At 38.5% G+C, this 21,889-nt stretch overlaps 3 protein-coding genes across 5 annotated transcripts in view; 1 reads left to right on the top strand and 2 right to left on the bottom strand.

Annotated features, from left to right (window-relative positions):
- Positions 1–5,936, bottom strand: part of LOC136268817 (uncharacterized) — a 50,970-nt gene extending 45,034 nt beyond the window's left edge. Inside the window, exons 1-4 of the mRNA XM_066064281.1 lie at positions 5,890–5,936; positions 5,585–5,660; positions 5,224–5,526; positions 1,119–1,846 (exon numbers count right to left, since the gene is read on the bottom strand). Of these exons, the coding sequence (XP_065920353.1) occupies positions 1,119–1,846; positions 5,224–5,526; positions 5,585–5,594 (1,041 nt within the window). The 5' untranslated portion in view covers positions 5,595–5,660; positions 5,890–5,936. The remainder of the gene's footprint in view (positions 1–1,118; positions 1,847–5,223; positions 5,527–5,584; positions 5,661–5,889) is intronic.
- Positions 1–21,889, bottom strand: part of LOC136268818 (uncharacterized) — a 178,383-nt gene that overhangs the window by 39,519 nt on the left and 116,975 nt on the right. The window lies entirely within an intron of this gene.
- Positions 6,321–20,995, top strand: LOC136267910 (uncharacterized). 3 transcript variants are annotated; one of them, XM_066063092.1, is made up of 16 exons: positions 6,326–6,484; positions 6,532–6,632; positions 8,849–8,943; positions 8,999–9,083; positions 10,637–10,678; positions 10,957–11,013; positions 12,106–12,177; positions 12,252–12,294; positions 13,935–14,053; positions 14,102–14,147; positions 14,881–15,002; positions 15,299–15,415; positions 17,947–18,003; positions 19,582–19,644; positions 20,285–20,404; positions 20,853–20,995. In XM_066063092.1, the coding sequence occupies exons 1-16, from the start codon at positions 6,409–6,411 to the stop codon at positions 20,880–20,882; spliced, it is 1,245 nt and encodes a 414-aa protein (XP_065919164.1). In that variant the 5' UTR covers positions 6,326–6,408; the 3' UTR covers positions 20,883–20,995. The 3 variants fall into 3 exon arrangements, with proteins under 3 accessions (XP_065919166.1, XP_065919165.1, XP_065919164.1); XM_066063093.1 differs by lacking the exon at positions 15,299–15,415 and having other exon boundaries at positions 6,322–6,484; XM_066063094.1 differs by lacking the exons at positions 15,299–15,415; positions 17,947–18,003 and having other exon boundaries at positions 6,321–6,484.

Genomic DNA, 21,889 nt, shown 5'->3' on the forward strand with positions numbered 1-21,889 from the left:
CAGAGGCACTTCTTGTAATGTTCTTCACTTGTAATGCTATGTACGGTCTGAATGTACAGTACCACCCAGAGGTAATGTTACAATCCCCCATGAGTGCTCAAATCCAGGCCACGACTTGACATGGCCCAAGACCAGAATACATCATGTGTGAAGGCACATGGATACTGGAGCAGCCACCTGAGGGAGCTCGCATGTTGTGGCTACACATGGTGAGTTAGTTAGCACATGCATGCCAAAGAAATCGCAGGTTGAAAATTGGCTACATGAGTGTCAACTGCTCGCAAGTGTAATGTTACCTCTGGGCGGTACTGTAGCTGAAAACGAAGTGTAATGTCCACTTCACTTTTCAGCAATTGATAGTTGGGGTGCATGTTCAGATGAAAACGTCAAGATTGGCCATTCTTTCTTTTGATGTGGTATGGTATGTGCTGGTTCACCAGTCATGATTATGCTATCCTATGTCAGCTTGGCCCACATGCACTCCCACTGACATGTGCTAGTGTTACATTCATAGTTTAATTGGGGTTAAATCAGGCAGCCTAGTATATTGCTGGATGCTAGGAGCTAAGTGCACCTGCATCTGCATTAGCATGGAGGCAGAAAAGTGCTAGAGTTGGGGTGCTCAAAATTTATAATTTACGTTGGTAATAGTTGCATGAAGCACACCCAGCATGCAGGGTTAGTCTGGGGGCATGTCCCCTCCCCCCCAGAAAAATTCTAAAAATGAGATTGTGTATTTAGCGGTATTTCAGTGGTTTTAGCAGTTTATCAAGTACCATTCAGTCTAATACACAATTTACTGTTGAATCAGGGTGACTGCTCTATTAGAGTATTTTGATTGTGATGGAAACCTGCAGGAGTTTACGTGATGACTATTGCACAATACAGTTTTGAATTGGAGATGCTCAGCACCCCCAGTAAAAGTAAAATAGTTAGGGGTGTTTGAGCATCCCCAGCACCCCTCTGTAGCCACCTATGATAAACTTCCATAAAAAATTGCAGCAGCAGCAGCAGCATGATATAAATATTACATAACTTTGGTTTCCTTTATCTGAGGTGTCAAAGTGGTATATGTAATAATCGCATTATACACAATAGCAAAGTAATGTACCACTCACCACATTACTGGTAATAGATTTCATTGTCTTTATTTTCACATCATTGATTTGAATGCTAGCAATATTTTGTGAAGCAAAATCTGCCAAGATACTTCCAGTAACTTTGAACTCCAATAAATACAACATTGTTGCTTTTGAAATATAAAACACTAGTTCAACACAACCACTTTTGATGCCAACTAAACTAAGAGAATATTTTTCTAAATCAAATTTTTTGGATAGAATTTTCTTGACTTTTTCCTGAACATCTTTTGTAAAGTGCTCTGTGTTGACTTTTATTCTTAGTCTCGGTTGCAGCAAATCCTCCTCCTCATAAACTTTGTGCTGAAGCACAAGTCCAGCATCTTCCAGTGCAGAAGGATCAATCCTTATCAAAAAATTGTCAAGAATTTCCTGGGCTTCTGTACATTCAGTTAGGTCAATAATAAGTAACAGTAAGTCATAATCAAATATACTCCAAAATTTTCTTAATTTTCTCCATAACTCATTGATGGATGTAATCTTTGCAAACACATCCTCATCAAACAAAGGAACCTTTTTACTTTTTACGGCAGAAATAACAGAAAGCTGCTCAATTAGTACATCAACACATATTTTGTTCCGGTGTAGTGCTTCTTTAACTCTTGTAAGCATTTTTGCAAATTCCACCTCAATTTTGCCAAAATTGGTTATTTTAGTAATATTTTGTGAACTGGTTATGTTAGTATTAGCTTGTTTGACATTCTTTACTATGGAGAAACATAATACCAATAACATATTGAATTCATATTTATAATACATACAATTGCCACCAGTATGGTAGTGCTGTACATAGTAGGGATCATGAAAAACAGTGTTGACAAAAATTGCCTCTCAATAACCAGTGTTGGGAGTAACGCGTTATATACTGTAATGCGTTACATAATATTATTACTTTTGTGGTAACTAAGTAATATAACGAAATACGCTATAAAAACAGGTAATATAACTCAAGTTACTTTACTTACAAATGTAACGCATTACCTAAGTAATATAGTTACTGTAACGAATCTAATATTACGTAATATTATTACTATAAGTAACGAAGTCACTAATCCCGTTAGTAATCACTGAGTAACGCCTAGCCACAACAAAGTAATGAAGCCTGCTGAATGAAGCTTATTCACCAGCTTCTTACTTATAACCAAGATTTGGCCATTGTCCAACAACGCAATCATGTCACTTGATACGGTGGTAGTTTCACACATGACAGCTTAAGGCTGTGGACACAAAGTAATATAATATGTAATATTATTATAGTTACTTTATTTTATGGGTAATATGTAACTGTAACTAAATAATTCAGTTGCAAGTAATATGTAATATGGAACTAGTTACTTTTAAAAAGTAACTTGCCCAACACTGCCAATAACTTCAAGATACTTGCCAGTATTGGTTGGGTACAAGTCCAGACTATTTGAGTTATTTGGGTCATATCTTGTATTGGTCACACTGGTCTTGTCCATTTTATAAAATATCTGGGTCTGACCTGGATAAGATCACATATGACAATAAATTAACAAGCTCCACTTGTACTGATGGAAGTGCAGTTGAAAGTTATGTAGCTAAACAGCTTTATAACTATAGCTTTCTTTATAGCTAAATACTGAGCTTGAATTTGCCAAAGTTTATTTTGCCAAATGCAATACACTTTGCTCTTCTCCAAAGTTTACCCCCACCAAAGTTTCCTCTATACGGTACTTGTAAAAATGCAATTTGCACCTAATGAACAACTTACAGTAGCTTTGGCTCCAATAGAGGATATGCACGACTTTACGACCAAAAACGTTCTAATAAAAACACGATGTTTTCTTCCGTCACTACAGTGAACAAACGTATTGTAGGTGTGCATAGAAAGTGCGAATCGCAAAAAGTAGACCAGTTACAAGAGTTTCTCCAGAGTAATAGATTCATTCATGTGTATAACAGAATAATTGGAAGGAGGAGCCCCATCCATAGTTCACGTGGCAAGTTATAGTCCGAGCCACACTTGCTACCTGTAATTTTGTATGGGTTTTACAATAGTTGCTCACTTCCAAAAATTCTTAGGCACGCTGCTAATCTCATTATACTGATCATTTTTTGTTCGAATAATATTATGTGTATATCCTCTATTTGTACAAACAAGCAGCAGCGAATAGCGTAGTAACTTAGTCTTTGTGTGACAACACCTCAGATATCACGTGGACCGTAGTCCTGTTAGGCATTAGCCTTTTATAGCACACCAACCACGTGATCCATGAAGGCTCGTTAATATAAAGAGTCATGCAAGAAGCTTCTAGCCTAAATCTGAGGGATCTGGCAAGAAGTCTGGCCTCAAATGTTGTAAATCGCTGGACTAGTTAACGATAGTTAAGATCTTATGGAATCTTGAAATCTCACTTGAAATCTTAAAAATTTTGAAATGTCGTCCCTGAGTTTGTCGATCCCTTGTCTGAATCAGTGGAGTATCGCTATATACAAATCTGTATTAGCTCTACTAAATCTGCCAATTCTGACCAAAATCCTACTGTGGCAAATTCACCAAGTTTCCTCCCACCAAACTTTCCAGCTATATGGTACTGAATTTTTAAAACCTAGTCAGCAGTTTAACCCAAAACCCCCTGAATCTCCTCTTCAGTTGTTTAAGAACTTTTTAATATAGTCTACATGGTGCCGTCCACCTCTTTGCAAAAAATAACTGTAAAAGCATTGCATTGCCAAGGTGATTTGTGTGTGGCACATACCATTATTAATTGAATTTGAGTGTTAGTATTTGTTTACCCTTATTTTTTGTGAAGGAGTGGGCAGCGCCAGACTATTTGTATCAGTGATCCGTACTAGCTTGTAAAATTTCTTAGTTTCTATATAACTGAGATTGGGGTGTGTGGAAGCAAGTACAGTGGAATCTGTCTTTGCAGCCACCTGTATAGAAAGGCCACCTCTCTTAAAAGGCCAACCTTAAATTCTCTTAGTGAGAAGTTTATGCACTAGCTAATCCACCTGTCTAATAGTACGTTTACACTAGCAGTTGGGCACGGTACGGCACAGTACAGCACGGCACGGTATGCTTAATTTTGCTAGTGTAAACGGGTATCGATCCGAGCCAAACCGTTACGTGCCGGGCTTGCCTGGCCCTGCTACTTCAACCGTGCTGGCTCGGTACGGCACGGCACGGCACGGTAGACAAATTGAAACAAACCTTGCTATATCCTTGGCTGCTGTACATAAATACGATGGCTTCTACCAAGGCCAAACGTGAAACAAAGTCCAGTTACCACATTCGACTTGAAATGAGCTGTACACCGAGCGGTATCGCTGATATTGTCCCTCAAACGGATTGCTGGTAACTAGTACGACAGCAACAGCTTGAAACGAGCTTGAAAATGGCGAGGGACGATACTTTAGCCATCATGTGCTTATGTATAAACTTCCCCAGCACGGTTATTTCCTTGCCAATGTAAATGCGCACTTAAAACATAGCGTTCCATACCGTGCTGTACCGTACCGAGCTGGAGCTACTAGTGTAAACGCACTATAAAGCAGTCACCTGCCTTTTTAAAGCCAAGATTGAAATCTTGGCCTGAAGGTGACCAGTTTAGATGTACATATAGTCAAAACCGTCTGAGAAAGCAGTGGCATACACAACAGTGGCGGATCTAGAAATTTTCAGAGGGGGTTTCAGATTCCACTGAAATTCAGCCTAGCTGTAAGTCAAAGACTAAAAAAAAAAAAAAAAAAAAAAAGCTCACAACCTGCTCTTCAACGCCATTTCAAAGGAAAAAGTGAAAGTTTCGCCAGTAGAAAGTCCTACTATAACACACTACGTATAACTCGTGGTGATTTTATCACGCACACGACGAGTCGTTAATAAATTTGGGGCGTGTGCTATTCTCAGAGGGGGTTTCAACTGAAACCATTGCACCCCCCTGTATCCAACACTGCACAAGTATAAAAATAATTTTGAAATCAGGCAAATTAAGAATGGTCAAAATTGATTTGACCACATGCAGTAGCAGATCGCACAAGAGTGACAGCTCTTACAAGACTGTACTGTGCATGTGGACAGCACAATCTGTATGGCACTTATCTTACATATCTAACTTACCTTTTTTTGCCAAAAATTCCTTTATTTTGCTAACAACACTATTCAGTTGAACATTCACAAGAGCCTGGATCAATTGATTCCAACTTGCATCTTCCGCCTTTGTATCCAGCCACTTTTTGAGTACGTGTTTACAACGTTCCTCGACATCCTGTGGATGATTTGCTTTAATCACACTCAACAATGCTTGACAGTCGACGTCACTATCCAGTAGTTCCACTCCCAGGTTTTCCCATTTAGTAGCAGCGTAAGGTACCACATGTTTGTACAACTCGCTTAAAGCAGGGCGGCTATTACCAACATTTTCTACACAAAACGAAGCAATGCCTTTTAAAACCACACTGAGTAGTACCATAGTACGTACCTGCTGCCATCAGAGACTGGCTCGGAGACTGAGTGCACTCGGTACCTTCAAAGTATACCGTCTGGCTGATTTTTATTTTAAGGTAAATGCGGATATTTCCGGACAGCGTACAATTCCGGACACTTTGGTACCTTTATCAAGCTAGCCGAGGAACGAAACAACGGATTGCCTTGAAAGTTCTGCTGTGAATAGCTATTCTTATAGGGATTATAAAAATCGAAAAGTGTGTTCTAGTTGATTCATTCTTGGGTGCTATACACGAAGTGTCCGGAATTGTGCGCTGTCCGGAAATACCCGCATTTACCTTATTATTTTTGGAAGGAAGACTTTATTGCTCCAAAAAAACCCAAAAGGTGTGGCTCTGGAGACCACATAACCGATAAAACCATAAACCCTGGCACTATGCATATCGTACGCAAGGAAATTTTGACGTCAAAAAAATTTGACTAATTCACAATTGTGCAGATTTGACGAATTAAAAGTTGACGAAATCATAGATTATATATACTAGTATATATAATCTATGACCATAGATCATAGACACCCCTATGGGATGTCTATGACGAAATGTTTGGGCTTGCCTAAGCGCCTTCAAAATGTGTTTACTAAAGACTGGTTTTACGTGCTTTTGCACAGCACAAAGTACAGAGGCGCTTAATCAGTTAAAGTTTGACGAATTAAATATTGACGATTCGTACTGATTCGTCAAATTCGTCAATTTTTTGACGTCAAAATTTCCTTGCGTACGGTAAGGTAAGAACAAATAATTATTTTAAGCGTTCCGCGCTTGTGCAAACAGAAAATCCCTAGCGCGATACAGTCTTATGCGAGACTACTCGGAAAGATACGGACGTATTCTGGTAGGTCTAATGTTAAAAGGTTCCAAGCTGGTTCTACACGGTCAGTTAAAGAGTCATAACGAGGTGGATTTCATCTGCTGTGTGTAGTGTGCATGAGTTTTACAAGATGTGTGTCACGTGTCCACACGTGTTGGAACAACCCCGTACCGCCTAGTTGGACAGTCATTCTAGCCCTCATCACAGTACAAGTAAGTGTATCACGTGACTGGTATGTATTGTGTGTAGTAATACCCCTTGTGTGTTGATCAGCATTAAATTAGTCTCATGTATAACATAACCAGACCACTATTTTTCTTTTGTGTGTGTGGGTGGGACAATAGAAATTCTGTTCAGACTTTCACTAGTTTCAGCACTTTTTCCTGCCCACACACAAAAGAAAAATAGTGGTCTGGCTACGTTTGTACATGTTATGGTAGAACGAACACCCATGAGTGTACTAAGTATTGTAGTAGTTACAGTTACATTGTGTAGAGCATATTCACAAAAGAAATTATAAATGTAAAATGTGTGGTGAAAGCCCCAATAGACCTATATCTTGTTTTCTTCTTCTACCAGACTTGGTACAGAAACAGCCAATTCGTGACTATAAAGTCACCTACGAATGGGTAATGTTGTATTAGAAGCATGGCCTCGTAGCTAGTACGTTGACTTTCTGATTTCAAAATAGAACACCCCATCATGTAAGGATAATGTGCATATAAAATTTTGAAAGTACACCCCCCTGTAGGAAAGTACACCCCCCTGTAGATTAACTACACTTTTGTGTTTCTAGTACCTCCTCATATATTAATAGGCTATTACCATATTGTCATGAAATGGTTTTCTCTGCTTCAGTGTGCCATATATATCCCTGGAGTATTCTGGTGAAGTAGACTAGCTATGAGGTTGGCATGTCACTACCGTACTGTATGTTAGGATTGTGGGAGTTTGGACTTTCTCACAATTAAAAAAGTTGACCTGAAGCCAACCTCACAATACTTTATGGTGCCTTGGTAGTATTGGTTAGGTATAACCAAGCCTGAAAGTGCCTTCGGTACAACCCTAAAGGCTTCCAATGGGTTGCTACAAAACTTTAAATCATACCGTACGATAGTGCTGTATAGTAGGGACTAGGTGTGGCCCACGAAATAACATCACGCAAAAACCAGCTTCAATTTTCCCTGACGACAATGAAGCAGTATTGGTTAGGTAAAACTAAGCCCAAACAAGCTTTCAGATCGACCCGAAACGCTTTCAACAAGTTGGTACGGAATTTTCTAGTGACTGACTGACTGACTGACCGATGCCTTCAAACAAGTGTAACTCAATAACAGCTAAGGCTACAGGCTTGATTTTTTCACTGTTCGATGTTGCTTCAGCTTGAGAGGTGCCTTTTGGCATACTGCAATACGTACAATGCATTCTTCATGGACTTACCAGTGTCCTCCTTTGTGTCCCATTCATCTTTGCTGTCAGCAAAAAGTGTCAATTTGGCGGTAGCACATGGTGGCTTCCCTTCGTAACAGAAATTGTCCATATTTTTCATAGTGGCTACTTTGATTGCAGAGGTGCTTTTCGAACAGTTCTTGATTCATACTGCTGTGTAACGGGTTGAACATAGCTGACAGCGAAGCGTAATGGATACTTCACTTTTCAGACGATAATTGGGGTGCGCTGTGCCATTTTCAGATGCAGTATGCATGGGTTCACCTATCATAATAATTATTTACAAAGAAAGTTAACAAACAAGTGCGCAAAAAAATTTGAAATTTCAACTAGAGTAGAGACCATAGCAAATTGATAAAAAGTACTGAAACAAGCTGGAGTAGTGCATGATATTAAATCACAGTAAAGCAATAAGAAGTGCTCTTTAGTTGAAAATTCCAAAAAAAATTTTGTATATTGTTATATAGTGGAATTTTCTGCTTACTGACTGACTGGCTGACTGACTGATGCCAAGTGTAACTCAATAACGGCTAAGGCTATGGTCTTAATTTTTTCACTGTTAGACGTCGCTTAGCCCGACATGTGCCTTTTAGCATACCGCAGTATGTACAGTGCACACATTGTGGACTTACCCTCTTCCTCCCATTTATCTTTCACTGTGGCTTCCCTACGTTTGTAATAGAAACTGTCTGTATTTTCTGTAGTAACTGCCTACTCATTCTGCTCTTCGTTTGTAATTCTGTGTAACAGGCTGAACTTACCTGTAATGGCAACTTCACGTAATTGATAGTTGGACAGCATGTTCAGATGAAGAGAATACTTTATTTCTGGCACCATTCTTTCATTTGATGTAGTATGTATGGGTTCACCAGTCATAATGTTACAAAAACAGTAAGTAAACAAGTAGGACATAAGGTTCAAACTGTTAATATTCATTCCAGCTCTAATCTTGTGTTGGTATGTATATATCTCACCACAGACTGGGTTTGGTCTCTATCCTGTTGTTGTGAAGAAGTTCAATACTGGATTATCTCACTCACGAGAGTCAAACCCTTTGATATTTAGTTTCTATCGGTAAGTGTGTTTACGTACCTATTGCAGTAACATTACCCCCTACCCCCCCACACAGTGACACACTGGTGTTCCCTGTTCTGGTAATATGTGCAATAGTGGCAGAGAGACAGTTGAAGGTTCCCTCTCTAAAGGAGCTACCAGTAAGTGAACAGTTAGTAAGGTACAACCTGGCCTCCCCCCCATGAGGTCTTGGTTCACAGTTGACCAGAATTCACAGTATAGCAGTCCATTCAGAGTATTACCATGCCAATTGTTGCCAGACAATAATATTTGAGAGCAAAATACATACCACTGCTAGTCCTTCATGCATGTGGCCTAACAAGTCACATGGATTTTATATCATGTGATCACTGTATGCAGAGGGGCTCTATTAGTTCTTTTGTATCAACAGTTTCAAAGCCAAAGTCATAGTTTGAAGTTGACTTAGCTGGCAACCATCTTGTAATCCACACAGTTAGAAGTTGTCAACATTTTAAAATGTTTTGAAAACATAACAGTTACAACTTACATATGGCGTTTCATACAGTGTAAACCTGGTGCTCAAACATGTTTGTCTATTTTGTCTGTCCATACCGAGCTACATGAGAAAAGTGAAGTAGCATAGCCAAGCGGTTAGAGCATCAGCCTGGTAATTGAAAGGTTCCAGATTCAATGCCCGGTTATGCCAATTTGGTGTTGTTGGTTCATTGAGCAAGAAATTGCTCCAGTCTACCCAGCTGTATATTGGGGACCTGGTGGCCTGGTGTAATTAGGGAAGCAGCTCACCCAGCTGTAACATTAACGGGTACCTGGTGTTAACTGGGGCACAACATTAACAGGTACCTGGTGTTTACTGGGGTACAACTGTCCTTATCTTGCCTAGTGGTGTTGGGGTCATTGTGAAACTTCAGGTTCCACGGCCTCTCTCCATGAGATCTGAACATCCTCCAGTGGTTACTCAGGAGGATTTGCCTGCACAAGACTTTACAGAGGGGTGCACAGACATCCCTGTGCTGGTTTACTGGGTGTGCACAGCTGCCATGGGCTTTGCTTTACATGAGCAAAACATTTTATGCTAAAAGCAGCACTAAAAGTCATGTAGAGACTGCACTGAGTTGAAAACACACATAGCAAAACTTTATGAGAAAAGTAATGCTAGTTTTCTAAAATTGCATTTTAAAGAGAAAGTATTTTGTCTTAATTGATTTTCTAGATAATAATAGAGCAGATTTTACAGTTACAGAAATGTTAGCAGTGTTGTAAAATTTAGATCTTGCACTGTGCTGTAATGTACTGAATGTTCATAGTATGGAACACCTCGATTATATGTGAAATGACTGTCCATTAGAGTATTTTGTCAACAAGGTGTGTTTTATAATCTTCAGCTTCATTTATCTGAACACTTTGTCAAGTTGTGATATTTTGATAACTGATCAACTGCATGTACACAATAAATTATAAAAGTGCTCTCCTAATATTCAGTCCTATACTGTACGTACTGGTGATCCTGAAATGTTTGATCATGAGTATTACCTGGGTATTACGTAAGCAGACGTTTGTGAATCTTGTGAGACAGCTCACAAATAAATTTTTTATTCATCACCCAATAGCTGTCACTAATGGAACCTTTCATCCAGTCTGTAGTATAGTTTGCATCACATAAAGTTTTCTGGTTCTCTGTACATGTATGGTAACTCCTGTACCCTCATTACAGGTGTTCATAATGTTAGGAGTACTGGGGATGTTCTGTAACCAGGTGAGTGAGTTGTGTAGAGCTAGAGGAGGTTCATCACATGTCATCATTCATCTCATGGTCTCAACGAAACTTCTTCAACATTAACATATCAGATTGATACCAAGTAATTTACTGCATGAATGGTATATCCATACCATATGCTTCCCAGGACACCCAACACAATGCAGTGCTACTAGAGCAAATGTTCCTCAACACCAGAGTGTGTCATGACCTGTAGTGATTATGTCATGTGACCACCTCCTCCAGTCTAGAACTGACTTTACTACCTCAATTTTTAGCTGCTCTACATCTTGGGGGTGTACCATGTTGGACCTAACATTGCCTCAGTGTTTCAGGTGAGTGTATGTGACCCCATCCCTGCTGCTTCACCAACCTGTTAGCACCAGATGTATTGGACAACCCTTGGTGACTGAGTTTAAGCACCGTGCTTATTATAGGTTTGAGGTGAAGTGAAGTTTGGTACTAGCTTAAACTTTTAAGAGGATCCTTACACCATTGTGATATTGGGCCATTATGATATTGAGCTAATTTTGAGGATCATCCAAAATTAGAGCCTTTGGACTGTATTATGTCAACAGGTAGGTGGGGGGAGGTGTCCCTGGCTACTTCCTCTTGAAAGAATACCTTCCTTGTGTGTTACGAGTTGTTGGGTTTATTGTACATATTTGCAGCTGCATACACCAGGGTTGAAACCCAGTCTGTCATTTGGATTATGGTCAAGTTATTCTCATCTTCTTATAGAATGTTAAGCTCCATTGAATCATTTGTAACTGCCCTAGTGGCACTTCTTTCTCCACATCTCTAAAGAACAGATAATGTGTGACGGTGAATTAATTCACACTTGACAATGTGCTGAAGTTCAGTGAACCATAGTGTAGTCCTCCAGCTATTTGTCCATAAGTGCCTTGAGGTTGGGGATGGCTTATGTAATAAGTACTGGTCTGGAGGTAGTCAAGTTGGAGTGCGGGATCAGTTTTGGTGCAATCTTGTCAAACAGTAAGAAGTGCCTGGCTTTAAGTCGCTGTCTGCATACTTACATGGAGCCACACCCACTTATAAACGATTGATTGTTTCCCCGAGCTTGAAAGTTTAGTACTGGAAAGTTTTGTTGGTTTAGCTACATGTTTACCTTTTGTTTGTGCTGCTATAATGCATGGTTACTGCTGTTGATATCATGCTCAAATACTCTCTGCACATGTCTATGCTCATGTACGTATTTGGGTTAGGGAGTTACAGTGATGCTGACTTAGTTTCAACCCTGGTTTGCATGTGTGTGATGTATACACCATTTGTAACGCATGAGTGTAGTGTATGTGTGTGTGTGTGTAGTGCATATTTAGTGATAATGACATGTCACTGTATATATATGTATGCATCATGCACATACGTTAACTCCCTATTTATTGGATGGTATTACTGTCACACAGCAACTCATACCAATATGGGGTACTATACTTGCTGTATTAACTTGTACTGAGAAGATCCCTCCAGTGAATAAGGTGATGTTATGTTACCATGGTGATGTTATGTTACCATGGTGATGTTACCATGACTACTGCATTGTTCCCTCTAGTTATCCACATGGTGTAAACTTTTAGGAATATTAGTAGCAGCTGGTAAGTGTGTGTGTGTGTGTGAGTGAGTGAGTGAGTGCGTGCATGCATGTGTGTGTCACAGGGTGGTAGCAAGTGGTATGGCTAGTCCAGTTTTGGCCGGCCTACTTTTCAGTCACCATAGATACTAGAATACATAATGAATTGAAACACAATACATTTTACGGTTATGGGCTCGATACGGTGGGTACAGCTGTATTTTCAATGGCCACAATGCATTTTTGTCGAGTTCGCCCAGAATTTTCCCATAAAACAGATATCTTGTTCACTTCATTGATATTTCATTTGCATGGTTGAAGGTATGAAGTTTTCATTAGTGTAGCATGTATCGCTAGACTCATTTTCACAAAGCCAGGAAAACCCCCCAAAGGGTACTGTCATGTAGCCATTCTTTCACTTCACTTATGGAAAATAACTGCCGTACCGAGCTAAAAATAATTGTGTGCACTCATTACGATGTAGCGAAACTGTTCAGGACTTCTAGAACTTTGTATGTAGTACGCCCTATACACTAAAACCCCCACACTAGTTTTTAAACACAAACTTTGTGTTCTTTCCTTCACACCTTTGGTTGAACGAAACAACTAACCTTCAGTCACAAACCAATAAATAGCTGAATCCTTTAGCAATAATTTAATGCTTTATAAAACGTCTCAGTGTTAAGAACAACTGCAGCTTGTACGCCTGGTAACATTTCCATAAATCACGTGACTGTATTGAGCCCGTAACCGTAAAATGTATTGCATTTCCAATCCGTTATCTATTCTAGTATCTATGCAGCCACTTGGAATTTTGTTATAAATTGAAGCAGTCTAATAGAACAGTCAATACAATAACTCTAATAGAGCAGTCAGCTACAGGTTTCAGTTACCAACCTTACAATTTACATTGATAATTCCAGTCAGAGTTGCTTCCAAATTCAATCTTAGAGGGCTAAATTTTCGAGAAGTTCCCACAGTACTCCTAGTTTGGCACATTACGAGTAACCTTAGTTACCTTACCACTTTTTTGGGCCTTGCTATAGCTTTGTGTCTGTGTGACAGTGTATGTAGTGTAGTGTAGTGTGTGTATAGTGTGTGTGTGTGTGTGTGTAGTGTAGTGTAGTGTGTGTATAGTGCGTGTAGTGTAGTTTGTGTAGTGTAGTGTAGTGTGTGTGTAGTGTGTGTAGTGTAGTGTGTGTGTAGTGAGTGTGTGTGTTGTGTGTGTATGTGCGATATGTAATATATATTGATATATCGTGATAAAATTTTTATATCGCGATGTGGTATAGAATCTTTATATTGTGATATAAGCCTAGGTATAGATTTTAGCTATAATTAGAGAAAATGTACCCAAGATGTCATTGTACACTGTACTTTTTTGATAAAAGAGCTTGTAATGTTGTATGCTAGTCATGTACCATGTTGTATTGTACTTTTAGTACATCACTGCTACAATTGTTATCAGTGTAAATACACTAGCTGAGTGATGAGTTGTATATCGTCATATATATCGTATTGTGTGCAATAATCGTGATAGGAAAATATCCTATATCGCACACCACTAGTGTAGTGTGTAGTGTAGTGTGTGTGTGTGTGTGTGCGTGTGTGTTAGTGTGTCTCTGTGTATGTGCATAATAATGGAGTTGTGGGTGTGGTTTTTAGGAGGAGCAATAGAAATGATAACTACAGGTGGTGCCATCAATAAAGATGCTAAAAAGGACCAGTCATCGTGGTATACCTTATTAGGATATGTGTTCCACCTTGGTAACACTTTTTGTATGGTAAGTAAATCGTGTGTGTTTGCCGAGTGATCGTGTTATCTTTGATAGGCTTTGTATGTTCTGCTACAAAAGAAATTTGTATTCATGAAAAACTGTAAGTGTGTGTGTGTAGTGTGTGTGCTGTGTAGTGTGAGTGTGTGTGTGTGTGTGTGTGCGTGCGTGTGTGTGTGTGTGTGTGTGTGTGTGTGTGTGTGTGTGTGTGTGTGTGTGTGTGTGTGTGTGTGTGTGTGTGTGTAGTGTGTGTACGTTGAAACTGGATCAGTACTGCTGTTCCAGATTGCTATTCAAGTCAATGGGTCATTTGACCCGGTTAATTAAAAGTTTTGGGGGCTCGACTAATTATATGAAAACAGACAGCAAAATATGTTTCCTGTAAGTGCAAGTGTAAGTGGGTGTGTCTTCAACTCACCGTTCTGATAGAGTGGCTCCACGTATGTTTACAAACAATATTCTGATATTAACGTGGGTGTGGCTCATGAAAGAAACTGGTCTACTGCAAGCCTCGTATAATAACAATCAATCAGTGTGTGTGGATCTACAGACAGCAACAGACATGAATTTGTGCATACCTACTACTAATAAATGGGCGTGGCTGCATGGTGTGGCTTTATGTATGTTTACAGACACCAATCCTGATATGTGGAGATGGTTCACAAAGAAACTGGAATCTTCTACATCGTCACTTTATTTCGCATGTGATCCAATCCGGATCAGACCCAGATAATCTGTAAAGCAGCCAGATGATCCAGACCTGGTTGACCTATGACTCAATCTAGTTTCATTGTTGGTGTGTGTAGGATGTACTTTCACTGCTATCATCATTACAGCTCCCTGGGCCAAGCTGCCAGTATCAGTCACAATGTGGTGTTACTTGTTTGGCAGTATCTCAATGGGACTAGCCTCCATCTATTACTGCAAACAACCTGAAGAGTTCAAGTTGCCTGTAGAGGTGAGCTGTTTGTATGATCTTCAATATTTGAATTTGTAATTGAAAAGTATAGTGTCCCATTCTATTTGTGTGATGAAACAAAAGCACAATGATGCGTCAGTTCTTTAGATTATCTTGAAAATCATATTATTATGTTTGGTCTGGTTGAGGATTCTAGGGAGAAACAAGAGAAATAGTGACTATTCAGATGTAGGGTGTTTACGTTAACAGGTGTACTATAAGTTAACTAAATAATATTATATATGTCTGGTATGGTGTTGCTAAGGTGGACATGTTGTCATCATGTGTGTTGCTAGGCAGCTTATGCTCTTGTGTTTGCTATATTGGTGACATCTGCTCTGTGTTATTTGCTGATCACATGGGCTAACCAACACTTCCCAGCAACCATAGTAACAGCCTTCTGGCCATTTCAAGTGAGTCATATTTACTGCTTAACAAAGGTTGGTGGTTTGTCTTAAACAACTGCATCTGTATTGAGCTCCTTTGAAATGTCTCAGTAGCCGTGTTACTCAACTCAGCTACACAATTAATACCAGCTTGTCACAGCAGAATAATCATACAGTATGATAGTAGGGACCAAGGAGTAGGTGTGGCCACAAAATAACATCACCCTTAATTTTCCCTGATGACGTTGAGGCAGTATTGGTTAGGTAAAACTAAGCCCAAACAAACTTTCAGATCAACCTGAAACGCTTTCAACAAGTTGCTACGGAATTTTTTTACAAAAATTTATTTAATGGAATTTTCTGACTGACTGACTAACTGATGTCTTCAGACAAGCGTAACTCGATAATGGCTAAGGCTACGGGCTTGTTTTTTCACTGTTCAACGTTGCTTCGGCCCGAGAGGTGCATTTTGGCACACCGCAGTATGTACAATACATTCTTTATGGACTTACCAGTGTCCTCCTTTGTGTCCCATTTATCTTTGCTGACAGCAAAAAGTGTTGATTTGGTGGTAGCACATGATGGCTTCCCTCCATAATGGAAATTGTCCATATTTTGTAAAGGATCTATGTTATTTCATAGTGACTATTTTGATAGCAGAGGTGCTTTTTGAACAGTCCTTGATTCGTACTGCTGTGTAATGGGTTGAACATAGCAACGAAGCGTAATGGATACTTCACTTTTCAGACGATAATTGATATAACTGGTGTGCGTGTCACCATTTCTTTTGGTATGCGTGGATTGCAGAGGTGCTTTTCGAACAGTTCTTGATTCGAAATGCTATGTGACAGGGTTGAACATAGCTGACAATGAAGCATAATGGATACTTCACTTTTCAGATGATAATGGGGGTGACATTTCAGATGCGGTATGCGTGGGTTCACCAGCCAAAATTATTTACAAAAAAGGTAACAAACAAGTACACAAAAAAATCAACTAGAGTAGGGACCATAGCACATCAATAAAAAGTACTGAAACAAGCTGGAATAGTCCATGATATTAAATCACAGTAAAACAATAAGAAGTGTTATATCCCTACTGTGCTCAAGATACCATAACGGAAATGCACGGTAGGGATATAACCAGTGTTGGGAGTAACGTGTTACATAATATTACTACTTTTGTGGTAACAAAGTAATATAACTCAAGTTACTTTACTTGCAAATGTAATGTGTTACCTAAGTAATATAGTTACTGTAACGAATCTAATATTACATAATATTATTACTAAAAGTAACGAAGTTACTAATCTCGTTAGTAACCCACTGAGTAACGCCTAGCCACAACGAAGTAATGAAGCATACTAAATGAGGCTTATTCACCAGCTTCTTACTTATATCAAGACTTGCACATTGTCCAACAACACAATCGTGTCACGTGATAAGGTGGTAGTTTCACACGTGACAGCTTAAGGCTATGGACACAAAGTAATATAATATGTAATATTATTATAGTTACTTTATTATATGGGTAATATGTAACTGTAACTAAATAATTCAGTTGCAAGTAATATGTAATATGTAACTAGTTATTTTTAAAAGTAACTTGCCCAACACTGGATATAACACTTCTTATTGTTTTACTGTGATTTAATATTGTGGACTACTCCAACTTGTTTCAGTACTTTTTATCGATGTGCTATGGTCTCTACTCTAGTTAAAAATTCCAAATTTTTTGTGTACTTGTTAATGTAGTAAAGTTGTACTGATACCATAATCAGATACCATAATCAGATACCATAATCAGATACCATAATCAGATACCATAATCAGATACCATAATCAGAAATCAGTTGTAATGGGCTGTGGCCAGCAGATTATTAGTCTATTCAACTTCAGCAACTGGAGGGCTGGTGTCAAAGGCCCTGGTATGTACTTGGGTAATTTGTTTATGTTTTGTGGTAACCACAAAGATAAACAGTGATGGTTCAGGCCCTAGCCCACTTGTCTGACTAGCAACTTTGAGCTGAGGTAAGTGTACAATCTCACAGCATTGGCTTAGCTCTACTTTTAGTGGAGTATGCACAAGTACAACTTGTAGAGACCTACGATCAGGTGTCGGTTAACTATCGGTAAAACAGGATAAAAATATATCGGTTTTCCCTAAAAAGTGGTAATTGGTACAGCACTATAATATAGTGATGAAATTTCTATTTTCATGAAATAATTAAAATCACAACATATTATTGTGGTAGTAATTACTGAGTTTTCTTGTGATTGTCCTATGCTATGATACTGCTTCACTGCAGCTTGAGCACAAAAAATATACTCTTGAAACAGTCCACTGTTCTAAAATAATAGTTAGGTTTTCTTGCGTACTTTAAATTATCGACCATAAATGTACCGTGATGATGTTCTCATGATACTAAATCTCTCAATGCCACCCGGGCCTACAAACCACACTGTGTTTACTGATCAGGCAAATACCCATGTGTGACGTACCACCAACCTCCCCAGTACACACATACTGATTTTGTATTCAATGATGTGTTCTCTCAGGTACCAGTGACTGTTGTGTCTGCATACTTCATTACTGGAGACCATCTGAAGCCACTGGTACAATATGGTTGTTGTCATATGTAGTGTTTGTGAGCTAGCTCAGTTATCTGAACACACCATTGTTCTTTGACTAAAGTGTTCAGATGAGTAAGTCCATTATGTACAGAACACTGTTCTAATAGGACAAGCACTAGTAACAAAATACTCTAATTAAACAGTCATTTATGCCTTCAGATAAACAAGAGTTCCAAATATCTTAGGATCCACTACACAGTAGTGATGATGTATAGCTGAACCCCTAGAGATCATGTGCTACTTGAAGTACTGAAAACTTATCAAGTTTTAACTCTTGACAATCAATGTCCAATATAATAGACGTCAACACATTAACTATACATTTGCTAACATTGCATTACTCACCAAGAATTTCCTGGTAACATGATGCTAAGCATCACTTCATTCGAGGGATATTTCTGCTGCTATAGGCCACCTAATATAATAAGGTTTTCCATTACTCTACACCCAATAGTTTGATCAGCCACATCTCCATCGTACTTTATCCGATGGCATTAAACTAAACACCAAATGTTAGACTCAGCACATGTTAGATCAGTATACAAAAGAGTACGTACTACAAAATGGATTTGTGATAAACAAAAACTGCAGTGGAAGTTCAGGTGAAGATGACATAATCATTTCACATTACAAGCACCCTTTGCATAGAACAAAATCATGTTTAGTTGAGGTTATAAAATTGCCTTCACTTTTATGTCAACAGGACTCAAAATAATGCTCGACAATCAGCCAATTTCCAGTCGATATGAAATTGGCTGATTGTCGAGCATTATTTTGAGTCCTGTTGACATAAAAGTGAAGGCAATTTTATAACCTCAACTAAACATGATTTTGATCTATGCAAAGGGTGCTTGTAATGTGAAATGATTATGTCATCTTCACCTGAACTTCCACTGCAGTTTTTGTTTATCACAAATCCATTTTGTAGTACGTACTCTTTTGTATACTGATCTAACATGTGCTGAGTCTAACATTTGTCAATATTGCATATCGACTGGTTAATTTTATTGTTGTCTGGACATTGTGGCTGGATAAATCAGACAGAATGCTACAATACTGCTGGAGAGCAGCCTTACAAAGGCAGTAATATTTAATTAAGCTGTTTGTTTATGGTTTGTAGCCACAAGCTTTACCTCAAGCCAAAACAGTGAGGTTTGAACACCAGCTTGTCAGCTATGAATGTGCAAAATGTATTTAAAACCATGTTACTTTTGACTTGTGGGATGCATAAAGTTCATTTAAAGACTGTTGTACTGACTAGAAATTATGACATAGTTACATTACTTTTGGCATGACTATAGCATCTCGAGTACTAAAAGCTTAATACTGGATACCAGTACATTTTTATGTTTTAGCAGGACAAAATCCGTGTTGTACTGGCAGTTTGACAGTTCACTCAAAAAATTACCGGGAGCCCTGGGACTCAAGCACCAATACATCTGAAGACTAGTGTTCCCTTGTAATACAAAGTCCCATACTTGCTCCAAAAGAGCAGTCACTTATAATGTTTGAATAGAATACAGTATAACTGGATAACTGGTACTATCTGCATCACTACAGCAATACCTTGGAGCAGTGATGATTATTGTGGGACTAATACTGGTAGTGTGGTCTAATCATCAGGTATTGTAGTGTATTTGTAATTGTACACGATTTGAAATGTGCAAGATATGTTTTGAATTATATGAGTATTTTGTTTGTTTGTACTGTCTGTGGAGGGTTGTCATGGGCTATTTGTATGGTACAGGTACCCGTCAACAGCAACTAAGTATGCTACTATAATGAATTGTACAGCAGCTTTTTTTCTGGGATGAAAGAGAAAGTGCGGACAACATGGTTATTTACACAATGTATCATCTCTTTTAAACTTTCCAATAACCTTAGATAGAGATTTTGGCCAACAAATCTGACTCCATGTTCTGACAGAGGATAATCTTTATCACAGCAAAAATGGGCCACAAGTTTCTTTTGTCCCACCAATGTCCAAAGTACAATCTCTTATATCTCATGAGCTCCAGTACTGTGTTGTGTTGCAACTATTGAGGCTCATCCAAATACCACTCTAGGTATATTTCGAATAGTCCAACCTCTTCTGTATGGTACAGTGGAACCTTTTAAGCTGCTTGTCTATGAGCCAAGATTGTTTGGCCTTGTGACTCCATTATACATGTGGATTGCTGTATGAATTTGATAGTTAGAAATTTAATGAGTTGGAGGTGGTCACTAGCTAAAAAATCAATCAATTTGGTACTGTGCTCCACAGGAGAATAAGCATAAAAAGATTGAAAGAAAAAGTAGCGACTTGGAAGAGGCTAATGATGATATTGGTGATGAGAAGTCACAACTACTGCACTCTCCTCCTCGTGTGAGGTCACCTGCTCATGTAAGTACATTCTGTAATTAAAGCACTGGCAAGTATTACAAAATCAATAAATTAGTATCAGGGTACAGGTGTCTTGTGCATTGGGAGGAAACAATCTATTTTGCCACCAATTTTTATGTGGCACCTCTGACAGTGTATCAAGTTTGTTTAACACAACTAACCACTTGAGTTTATCATGATTACTATCAACCTTTTCTCTATGTATTGTACAATTGTACAGTGGAACCTCTATATAATGGACAGTTTGGGATCAACAGAATTGTACTGTTGTAAAGAGGTACTTCTTTTCTGAGGTGAAGTTACACTGATAGAAGTCTCAGAAACTATTCTTTGTAGAAACATTAATTGTACAGTGTCCTTTATACAGATGGTCCCTTAAAAGAGGTTCCACTATACACAGCTGCTGTTGTATATATCCCATTGTGTCACTTGCTGTTATTTCTTACAGATTATACAAGACCGTTCCACTGTGAAATAAATACCTCATATAACGGAATAATTATATTATTTTCTATTATTTATTATAACATGTAGTTTATTATATTGTATATATGTTGTTTGCTGGTAACATAAACTCTATTAGTTATGTGACCAAGTGCCTGGCTCTTGAAATCATCTCTGATACAACGAAAGTGAATTCAAGGAGTTTGGCAGTGATATACATGTGCTTGTAGCTATAGGATGCATGGCTGCCTCATTTTGTTGATCATGTTTAGGCTGCTCTTTATATTTGAGAGACTTTACCTTCCAGTTGCATGTTCAGGTTGAAATGTCTGAGGATTGAAGATTATTGTTTGTTTAAAATTTGTGATATCAAACAAATGGCTGCACTATGGTGTAGTATTTGTGTCAAAATATATGGTATATTTTTTATAGTATATGGAGTAAATTTTTGTGAAGGTGATATGGGTGAAGCCAGGTGCTGAAATTATAATGAGTAGTATGGCTCAATTATTTTCATAGGGGCGGTAGAATATTTATGAGTAAAACTGCACTATGGTGTAGTATTAGTGTCAATATATTTTGGTAGATACAGTGTAATTTTTTTGTGTGGGTGAAACCAGGTGTTGAATTTATAATGAGTTGCACAATTAATTTTTGATGGGTGATGGAATGTTTATGAGGGTAGTATAAATAAATTAAAACTACATACTGATTAATTTCCATAGGGAACTGAATGTTTCTGAGGGCAGTATGATTAATTAAAGGGCTGCAAGATTATTTATTCAATGTTAATTTTGGTGAGGGCTGTTAAATTTGGTCCCGTGAGTGCAGTAACATCTTGCATGCAAAAAGCAACCAAACTGGCATGCTGCAGTGATTGCTCTGTTAGAGAGTTTTGTACTGATTGAATTCAAATGTCCAGTACACATGCACTTTCTACATGACAGGTACCAAAGGCAAACATGTATACATGCAGCTGTAGCGTGAACATTCTGTATGGAATATAGCTACATACATAGCGTACAATGGCAGTGCATTGGT

Source organism: Dysidea avara, chromosome 10 (assembly GCF_963678975.1).
Source record: "Dysidea avara chromosome 10, odDysAvar1.4, whole genome shotgun sequence".
Taxonomy (NCBI): Eukaryota; Metazoa; Porifera; class Demospongiae; order Dictyoceratida; family Dysideidae; genus Dysidea; species Dysidea avara.